This window comes from Vigna umbellata, chromosome 3 (genome assembly GCF_029865625.1).
Source record: "Vigna umbellata cultivar VRB3 chromosome 3, Vumbellata_1.0, whole genome shotgun sequence".
Classification (NCBI taxonomy): Eukaryota; Viridiplantae; Streptophyta; class Magnoliopsida; order Fabales; family Fabaceae; genus Vigna; species Vigna umbellata.
This window is the reverse complement of record NC_142167.1, coordinates 52,637,556-52,648,192: the sequence shown is the minus strand read 5'-3', so window position 1 is coordinate 52,648,192 and position 10,637 is coordinate 52,637,556. Positions and strand designations below refer to the sequence as shown.

General features: G+C 33.2%; 1 protein-coding gene across 3 annotated transcripts; it reads right to left on the bottom strand.

The window, feature by feature from the left end:
* Positions 1-3,310: 3,310 nt before the first annotated feature.
* PGL1 (6-phosphogluconolactonase 1) lies at positions 3,311-10,419 on the bottom strand. Of its 3 annotated transcripts, none has more exons than XM_047298146.2 (4): positions 10,367-10,419; positions 9,508-9,702; positions 9,293-9,428; positions 3,311-4,208 (listed from the first exon to the last, which is right to left on the bottom strand). In XM_047298146.2, exons 2-4 carry the CDS (start codon positions 9,678-9,680, stop codon positions 3,717-3,719), a joined length of 801 nt encoding a protein of 266 aa, XP_047154102.1. In that variant the 5' UTR covers positions 9,681-9,702; positions 10,367-10,419; the 3' UTR covers positions 3,311-3,716. The 3 variants fall into 3 exon arrangements, with proteins under 3 accessions (XP_047154102.1, XP_047154111.1, XP_087967206.1); XM_047298155.2 differs by lacking the exon at positions 10,367-10,419 and adding an exon at positions 10,304-10,345; XM_088111080.1 differs by lacking the exon at positions 10,367-10,419 and having other exon boundaries at positions 9,508-10,291.
* Between the last annotated feature and the right edge of the window lie 218 nt (positions 10,420-10,637).

Sequence of the window (10,637 nt, the reverse complement as noted above, 5' to 3'; positions counted from 1 at the left end):
TTTTGCTTTGTCTTTCTGACTTTTGATACTATACTCCTATCATTCGTCGGTTTGTAGTAGAATGTTCTGATGTTTGCAATTTTTCTTTAGCATCACTCTTTTCATCAACAAATTTGTCCAATTTTGTCCAATCATAAAGTGGTAATTCACTTAGTTGAATAGTGTGTGGATAGTTTTAAATATCTTCTTGTGTTCAATTAATTTCTATGAATATTCACTTAGTTGAATTGTGAATAGTTTTAAATATTTCAATTAATTTCTATGAATCAAAGAATCATAAAGGATTATAATAATAATATCGCAACCTCTGAAACTGTGATAATGCTTACAAACGGAGTCCCAATTAGGAATTATTTGGCAGACATTCACATATTGATGCATTCATAGATTGGAACTGTCGGATGATTCGGACTAGTTAATGCTGTGAATGTGGTAGAGTTGAGTCCTGCAAAGAATTGGGTTTATGCACATTTACGAATTTATTATTAACATTTCATGAACATGAAAAAAAAAGTGTATTTTTTTTATTTTAATTCAACTTTATAACATACATATTTTATCCTTAGAGTCTTCGTTTGTTATCCAAGACTGTTTCGCATGTTATTTCAGTTGATTTTTTTAACTTATTTTTTTTTCAGGAGTTGAAAAACTTATGGCCCTGTTGCTTAAAGTTAATAAGATTCTTTTTAACTAACTTGTAATGTTTTCTTGAAACTCTAGTTTCAAACTATTTTTTAATATTTATTAGTATTTTGTCCTTAAAATATTTATTAGGTTTTCTTTTTACTTATTTTATAGAAAAGAATTCACTTGAGAAAACATTGTTACAAAGTTTTGAAATTCCAACTAGCCAGTTAAGCTATTTTTCTACCTAAGAAAATGATAGAAATTAAGTTTATGATTGTTGTTGTAATTTATTTTAACTATTATATCATTTATACTATTTATTTTATAATTTCATAATTATACCTCAATATATTAATTGAAGTTATTGGCATATTATACCAATTGTTAATAATTCGTATTTCTAATAAAAAAAATACAAGATTTTTATATTAATTGTTCTTTTATGGTCTAATAGACATATTAAAGATCACGACCCAATAAAGCTCTTCAACTCTCTTTATATGAAGTAGTCCAAACTTACGTTTATTTGAATTGTATTCACATATTGTAACTAAATCTCTGACAGTTTGGTGTGATGATTATTATTTATCATTTTGTTATTATTTAATACATTGTTATTATATGTTTCAGGTAAGTATTATTCCAATATGAATATAGACTCACGACCTATGTTGATAATATAAATATAACTAAGGAATACACATTTCATAAACACTCATACTCATTTTATTCATAAAGATTGTCACTCCTTAACTGACTTGAGTATTAAAGAGTTTTTTCCAAACGGATCTCTCCCATCTCTGCTAGGATCTTGTTACATGCCCGCAAATCTGCACTCAAGATCCCGATAAGATCATTTAGCATCCACCGTGGGGCCGATAATGGAACATTCGGTCCTTTAAGCTTTTCACTAGGGAAGACCAGTCATTCCCCTTAGACCATGAATGGGGGCTTATGTTCCTATCACACCTAATAGTCTCACATTGCTTAGGAGTCGAAGTCAAGCACATTTTAAATACTCCTTCCTCCTTCTACCAACCGAGACACTTTTTAAAGACAAAATCGTGACGAACAAGGCTCCAAAACGAACAATACCTTAGATGTATGGTAATTGACCCTAATGTCACTCGACAAACTTGAGATTAGAATAGTGGCATCCATCGTGGGGCTAATAGTGTCACATTGCTTAATAATTGAGGCCTAAGATAATTTAAATATTCCTTCCACGAGGTTGCTTTCTCTTTCATGATGTTGAACGCAATATTCTTGGTTAATGTCAGCCGGATCTGACTGCTCCATGTCATATGACTTCTGTCCTCTTAAAGGTAGATACATATAGTCGTCCGGATCTGACTGCTCCATGTCATATGACTTCTGTCCTCTTAAGGGTAGATACATATAGTCATCTATCTAATAAAAAAGGAAAGAGAGAAATAAACGACACAAGAATTTAACGTGGTTTATTTTTAGTGTATCTTTCGAGCTTTACAAAAAATTGCTTATATAGCTAAATAGAGAACAACATCTCACAATATTAAACAATGTGAGACTAAATTAAACTCCAAAATACTAACACACATCTAGCATGATCATGCACAATAATTATCAAGGTTTTAGGTATCAAAATAAATTTCGTGCTTTAAGTTTTTGAGGACTTAGACACACTTTTTTTTAATACTTAGAGAAGATGACTAACATGCTTTTATTTCCTTAATAATCCCTTTTTTTCTATTTCATATTTTTTCTAGATCCCTAAGTTAAAGACTGAACTCAGATGAAGTATTGTGATTGTCATTGATTCAACAAGTTTCACAAACTTCTTTTAATAAATGGAAACAAACTAAGTAGAATTCATAGTAATTATTAAGAAAAATAATTAAAATTATATCCAAATATCAATACTAATACCTATATTGAGGATAACAAAGATGCAAAATTTTGTCCATACCCAATTTTTATAATTCATTTTTTTCTCAAACTAGATAGCATATCGAGATTTTTGAAGATAAAGGCTGGCTTTCAGTGGAAACACAGATGTCTTTAAAAAGTTATGCAGCATTAGTTTGATTTCAAAAACCAAACTTAAAAATAAGTAATTAGAAAACATCTTTTCCAGAATTTAAAAATAACTGCTTTTAAAAAGTTCCGACTGTAAAAGCATTTTCTTTATAAAGTTTAAGGAAGTGGGTCCTAAAACTGTTCAATAGAATTCCATTAACTTCTATTCATCCATTACCAATAGAAATAAAAAAATATATGATATCAAGATTCTATTAAGAATATATATTCTATTGTTTTCCAAAGCTTGAATGCCCTAGCCCTGGATGTTTTCCAAACTGATAGAAAAATATAAGTAATCACCTTAGTTTTATTAAATTATTACATTCCTTAAAAAGTCATCTTTTCCATTTTCCAACTCTCCAAACTTAGTAAATATGAACATATGCCCAAAATGGATATATGTACTTAATGACAAATATATTCAACTGTCTTTTCCATCATCTCACAAGCACTAAATTTGGTCCCACATAATCATGTGAATCATTGATGGTGCAGGTTGCATCCATCAATAACCAGAAAAACTCCAAAAGAAGAATAAATAAATAGATATTTGATGCCATGTACCATCCTCTCTCAATAGCCAGAGAAATCCTCAAATATAATAACATTTAACACAACATGATGGGGCACTCAAAGTAGAAACTATTATATATATTGAAATTGAATTGAAATAGATAAGTAAGAAACTGGGAGGGTGTGGGAAAGTGAACTCTTAGAATTACATGAACCCGATTTTTCTTTCTAAATTGCAAACAAGTGGCCATCATCATAGCCAATAACCCAAATGAGGAATCAGAAGGAAAGAAGGGTGTTGGAACATGGAATGATGCTCTCCACCACTTTTATTGGCCGCTTACAAAAACTATACCACACTTCCCTCAAAAACCTCCCAAGAGAAAGCAAGAAAAGGAGAAAAAAAAAGAAGCAAAGATTTCTATCCAAGAGAAGAGAGATAGGCAGAGACAGGATCTGAGGATAATCAACAACTGCCAAATCCCTTAACACTACATACAAACTTACAACAATTCCTACTTGTTTAAATTGGATTCTTCAAGTTTTGAGGCAGCAAGTTTATCCAAAAACCACGCCAACTTCCCCATAGCTGGTTGGACCATTCTGGCTGGTATTAATGGGCAGTCAGGTCCAAGATCATCTATTGCCAAGTGCACAGATTCTGCTTTGCTGTCACCAGTGACAACTACTGCAACATTTGATGCAGAATTGATGACAGGCATGGTGAATGTGATTCTCTCGGGTGGGGGTTTGGGAGAGTCAGTAATGAAAGTTACCCATTCTTCCCTTTCATTCAGTGCTGAGTGGTTGGGAAACAATGAGGCAATGTGGCCGTCTGGACCCAATCCAAGCAGAATGAGATCAAACTTTGGACAGTCACTAATCTCTGAGACACTGACAACACGGGTTTTCACGAACTGTCGAATCACAAACTCATAATCTTCAGCAGCTTCTTCTGCTGACACAGAATCGTTAATAGAATGCACATGACTGGGGACAATAGGAACCTGCTAATGTAATAATTATATCAGCAGAGAAATATAAAGGGATGTCAAGCAATCTCATGGAATATTAAAGAGATAGACATACAGAGACAGAAAAGGAGATTGTTTTTCACATTAAGCTAAAGATCTATATCGGATTCTCTACTGAGTTTTTGGTGCTGTCTCTCTGCCGTGGCTTCAAAGTATTTGTGTTTTAAAATATATTAAAACCTTTTTAATACATCAGTGTATTTTGAAAACTCAGCAGAAGAACAATACCAAAAATCCAGAAGAGAATCTAGACTCCTATATCATAGGTTCACATGCTGCATTTGTTGAACTCAATATTTAAATAGAAAGAAAGCAAGCAAATCCTGAATTATAATTTTCCTGTCAAGGAATTTATCAACAAGCTTGTGTTGTCACGTGTTTCACAGAAGAAAAAAATGTAATTCAGGAACATTTATATTTTCTTAATTAACACCTTGGAATTATAGCAACAACAACACAGGAAAACATTTAAGAAATGAAATGCACGGAAGGACAATAGTGAAGACATAAACCTAACGCCTAATATTCAATGTTGTGGATCCTAGAATATAGAAATATTCCAATTCCCCAACTGCAAAAGTATATATCATTAGACCAACAGCTATCCTTATAAAACGTAAATCATGGAGAACAACCAAATCATCTAACTACACAAAAAAACAAAAAACCTTTGACAACAGTTGAACCACACCTCTTTTCTGTATTCATTTAAAAAACTGTTGGGATAAATACATCAAAAGCAAGTCGTACACCCCCGGGAAATCATAATGCATCTTATATTTCCATTTAACCTGTAATAAGGGAATAGTTTTCTTGAATGCTGAAAGCAATTTTGACACAGTACATACATACATGTATACATACATGTATACATACATAGTCTGCTGAAGGTATAATATGTAATCTGCTAAGAACCCCCTCTTCCACACTATCCCTCAGTAATTTATGACCATCAAGGTGGATGTCTCGTATTTCACTAAGATTTTATTAATGCTTCGAAACTTATAACTCAAACTCTACTATGACTCCCAGCAAAAAACATCTCAATTCATTGGGGATTCCAAGATGGCATAGAGGATAAATCAGACCAAGAAATAAATTTCAGCCAATTTAAAATTAGACATGTAGATCAAGATGCCTTTTTGCATGGCAATCCTGCAGATAGCACCATACACTTGCTGTACAGGATTTATTTCAAATTCACCCCTACATATTGCTGTCATTAAGAAATCATTACTAAAGCATAATAACTCATTTTAAGTATAATAATGCCACAACGTTCAAGAATAACTGTGGGTCCTCGGCAATTGAGACCTTTATCCTGAAAAAACAAACCTGACAACCAACTTCCCATACATGGAAGGAAAATGGAAAAGTTGGAGGCACATGCAACCGACAGGCAATGTACTACCTCTTTGTAGAAAGAAATAACAAACTTTCAGGTGCAATATTCTTCCAATTTGAAAGATTTCTTATGTGTTGCTTGTATTCCTCTTTCTTATAACGATATGATCAATCCTCTTAGGACTGTAGGAATCCCCACCATTGTAATTGGTATTTGGTAACGCGAATAGTTTAATAGCCCAGTACATGAACCGTAAACGATCATCCAAGAAAGAGCTATTTGGTCTCATCCACCTTGGAGGATAGGTTATAAAAAGCCCAATACTAAATGAGTGTTACTGTAAAATGTTTCGAAATCAAGTGATAACTCTTTTTAGAACTTTCTGCTTCTACTTCTCATATTGTCAATATATAAAAAAAAAAAAGTTCATTTGCAACGAAAAGCTTTTGCTGCAGAAATTGTATTTACCGATAATATTGTCTGCTGGAGAATCAATAAATTCTAAAAGTATCACCAGTTATGGTTTCTGAGGTAGTATAACGAGGGATTTCCTTTCACATATTTGGCATTGGCAAGTTTTATGAACTGCAACTCCACTAAAGCCAATGAACTTTTTTAACACATTGGCTACATGAATGTAAACTGACTCGATAAGAGATTGTACCGAATTTGATTCAGCATCTTCTCCTGAGCCTCACAACATATCCAGAGATTCACTTTGAGCAGGTATTAGGGACCCAAAGCTCTCTCTTTCAAAATATGGATCCATCTTAAAAAATTATGAAGGTCATTGGCTCCCATTTCCGGAAAATCAGGAGTCCTTCATGTTGGAAAAAACTTGACCCACACAAATAATAATACTCTTCAATTCACTGGGTTACTTTTCATTGAACCTTGACAACCTTTAAATAGGTACAAATAGGACCTTGGGCCAAGTACAAATAATAGAAACTGACAATAGAATATCAACTAACTTAAAATAAAATCTACTTAATCTATCTCTATCTTATATCAATAAAATAAAATAATACTCTCCTAAATAAAAGGAAAATCAAAACTACCTATATCTATTTTATCTCAATCAAAATTAAACTAAATATTACTAGACCCAAAAACTAATAAAATAAGATTTAAACAAAATTATTAATAAAACCCTAAATTTAAGTTTATCCCAATACTTCAAAGCCATCAATGAAGTAAATTCAAAGCAAAATTGAGAATGAAACAGAATGGGGTACTTAATCTCTGCAGGATGCAGATGTCAGGAGGGGAAAGATTTTGCTTCACAGACTCGAATGAATCAAATTACACAGCAGTTGCAATTAGAAAATTAGATGTTGGGAACACCCACAACATGGCATCAAGCAGTTAAAATGCTCAAACACGAAAGTATTATACCTTGAAGGTATGTAATGAAACTGAAGACACAAAAGTGGAAAATTAAACAATAGGTGCAATAATGAAGAGAAACTTTAATATTTCAGCTGATAGTTTGGATAAAGTTAATGAGAAAGCGTCCACCGTAGGACTACTAATTAACAGGAATTATTATTTTCAAGTGATAATATGCATCTCTCAGTCAATACCTTCATAACTCATGTAGTTTCTACATGCAACCATTAGCTCTTACTCAAATGCATGAAGATCCTTTGTGATATCTGATCATGATTTTCAGCAAACATTTGAGTCATCTATCAATATAGGTCCAATAAATCCATCAGTTATTGCTAAAACTCCTCATTTCCCTCACAAACAAGGATTCAACTTCAGGGGCTAAACATGTAAAAATTTTCTGATTTCCAACCTATTGTTTCAGACTAACATGTTTTCAGCAAGCACAGTCCCTGAGACATACCAAGACAGATTTTAGTTTTTCAGTCAACAACAGGAATAGGACAACTCCCGTCACATCTATCTTGCTTCAACCCAAGGTTGTCCAGAAGAATTCTCCTGGAGCAATTGGCGAGTTTGGATTCTTGAGCATCTTCCATTAAGTTCAAAGCAATTCAAAAAATTGAAGTAAAGTGCAGATCTGGTTTGATATTGATAATTTAATAATGAATCCGAGGATATGCAAGAATGCCAGAGAATCAACAGGGAAAACCAATGACTGCCAAATCAAATAATCAAGTTGGGGTCTCACCGTAAATTTTAAACCAGATCCCTCAAGATATGGGACTCAATTAATTTATATTTCTGAAACAGCTAACGCACGATGAACAAGGATTGGTGTAGCAAATGACCTACCTCTTTTCCATCAGGATTTTCCAAGGATCTAGTCTCACAACTAGCTGGAACCCTCAACATTTTGCTGATGTATCCACCAGGCATCCTGTTTTTGTAACAATGCCACAAATACTCCAAACCAGGTTAACTACAGTCAACCTAAATTCCATGAAATTTTGGAAACCTTTACAATGATATCAGTCCCTTGGACACACCAGACCATATCAACACATTATATCTCAACTAAAATGATCTTTCAAGAGAACTAACTGGTGAATCTCAGTTCATCTTGGCAGTTTGCACAACCCATAACATAACTCACCATTACTAAATACAGAGTAGTAGTGTAAGTGATCACCTGGATCGATTTGGAGGCCCATTTGGGTTTGCCAGCTATCTTATGCTTATCAGCACCAGGTGCTATCATAATTAATCTTTTCAAGAAAAAAGTCTCAGTCCTAACTTGTGCAAGAAGAGACTGAGTAAAACCAGGGCACTTCCTGGCCTCTCCAGGTGTGGTCAGTAATAAGTAGTCCTACTCTGAGATATATTTTCCAGTCACTGACTTTGTTGGTGGAGTTTCTATGGCAGATCCAACCATGGACATGACTCAAGAAATCACTGGAGAAGTCATCCCCTCAAGTGTACTATCTCAGTGGAACATACTAGTACAAACATTTAAACAAAAAGGTGCATGAGTAATCATATAAACTTCTGATCAAGGATTTAACATGTAAAAGAAATTTAAAAAACCATAACATTCATCTATATAGACAGAATATTCAGGAAAGACTCCTCTACGATTTTGTAAAAGAATGACTTTATGCCCCTGTCAAACTGTCTTAGTGCATAAACTAGGAATATTCACCATCACAATCTTTCAGAACAAGCACAATCCATTCCTCAACTAAAGACCAATTTGGATAGTAGCCTTTTGAGAATTTAAACTTATGTGGATATATGTATATGCCTTCTGTTCCACCCTTCAAAAAAGAAAGAGAATGCAGAAGAAATTTGTAGTAAACTACAACGTATGCCTGTTAATCCAGTCAATTATAAAGGGTAAACTACTACCTTACTAAGGTTTAACTTCCACGTCAGAATAAATGCTAAATCTCATAAATAGTAAAATAAAATCCAAACTACTAAAAGAAGCATCTCTCTATTGACTACACACATTCAAAAATAGGCACCTTGAAGCAAAAATATAATGCTTCATGTGACCAAAAGAATTTTACGAAGCTTTTTGTGTTCACTCAAATTAAAACAGCTATTAAATTTTCTCAGCAAACTGTCAAGACCAGAAGACCAGAAGAAACCAAAGCTCTCCTTGTTAGATGATATCACTGCTTTAATTTGTTAGAGTTTCCTCTTTAAGAAGCAATCAGCAGGAGAAGGTACAGAAAGGAACAGTTTAAACTGTTATGAGAGTAAACCATTTTGTTACTAAAAACTGGATAAAGCAGTGGGAAACATGGGGCACAACCTTGGACAAAAGGCCATCTTTAGCAAGCTTATAATTGCTATCAGCATGGTTTTTTGCCACAACACGCTCATCAGCCCAGAAAATATACCACTTGGACCAGTCCACGGTCTTGTTATACGGAGCTTCGCAGAGTTTTCTGTAACCAAACTTAAGTTTTAAATCAACAATAAATCATAAAAGCAAAGAAAGATATGAAAAAGATAAGATACAGATACCCCATTAAGCCAATGAGAGAACCACCAGATAAAGCAATGGCAAAGACTCCTCGCTCTTTAACTGATGCCTCTGATAACTCAGCAACATAGTCTGCCAAATCGGTCATTAGCTCGTCCAAACTCTCATGAATCCTCAACTCTCCTCTATTCTTCTGACCATCAGAAAGAGCCATGGTTCCTGAGGGTCCAATAGCTCTATTTTGTAACCACAAAAGACAAAAAAAAGCATCAAAATCATCTCATGTAGAAATAATAAAGTTAGTGAAACTCAAAACACAAACAGCTTTAACATTTAGTCTTCCTAAACCTAAAACACAAAGGAAATTTCTAAGTAGTTCAAGATCCAGCTTCATATCTAGAAAACAAATTTCTGGACAAGCGATACAGAAAATAAGAATATAGACAAGCGATTACTTCAATTTTTACTTTTTGTTTGACTACAAGACTTATATGCCTATACATATTATAAAGCTGAAGTATTTTCTAAAAATAATCTATAAGCTACGACGGCTAACCCGCATGAATTCAATTTGCAAGTGGATTCTCTAATTGTCAAAAAAAAGAAAACAATTGAACAAAAAGGTGTCATCGCCACAACCTAAATTTCCAGAGATCTAGACCGAGAAATGAAAAAGGCTCAAAACAAGTGCACACTAGCAGAAAAAGAAAACTACAAAAGAAGAAACACATGCCCCAGATCATAAAACATGTTAAATTGACACCCTCTACTGCTGCAGAAACTAATAAAAGAACAAAGCATGATGGTCAATCATAGTCTCATGCAGTTTAACATAACCTGAAACTGCATCACACACAGAATCCACACATTTCACACAAAATAATGAAAGAAAACACTTACAAAGAAAAATATAAAAATAGAGAGAAGATGGTTGGCAGAAGAAGATGACGAATGAAGATGGTATATATATATATATATATATATATATATATATATATATATATATATATATATATATATATATATATATATATATATATATATATATATATATATTATTTTTATTTTTATTTTGATTTGTGTGAAGATTTGGATTGTCTACCATTCCAAAGAATTCAATCATAAAAATTTCTATACTATTATTATTATTATAAAATTAAAAAATACAATA

What these genes read in the sequence shown, in the direction of transcription:
- PGL1 (XM_047298146.2), bottom strand. Translation starts at nt 9,680, where the DNA reads ATGGCTCTTTCTGATGGTCAGAAGAATAGAGGAGAGTTGAGGATTCAT. An exon ending in TCTCTCATTGGCTTAATGGG is followed by an intron (nt 9,429 to 9,507) that starts GTATCTGTATCT and finishes GTTTGGTTACAG; the next exon opens with AAAACTCTGCGAAGCTCCGT. An exon ending in AAGATGGCCTTTTGTCCAAG is followed by an intron (nt 4,209 to 9,292) that starts GTTGTGCCCCAT and finishes TTACATTAGCAG; the next exon opens with GTTCCTATTGTCCCCAGTCA.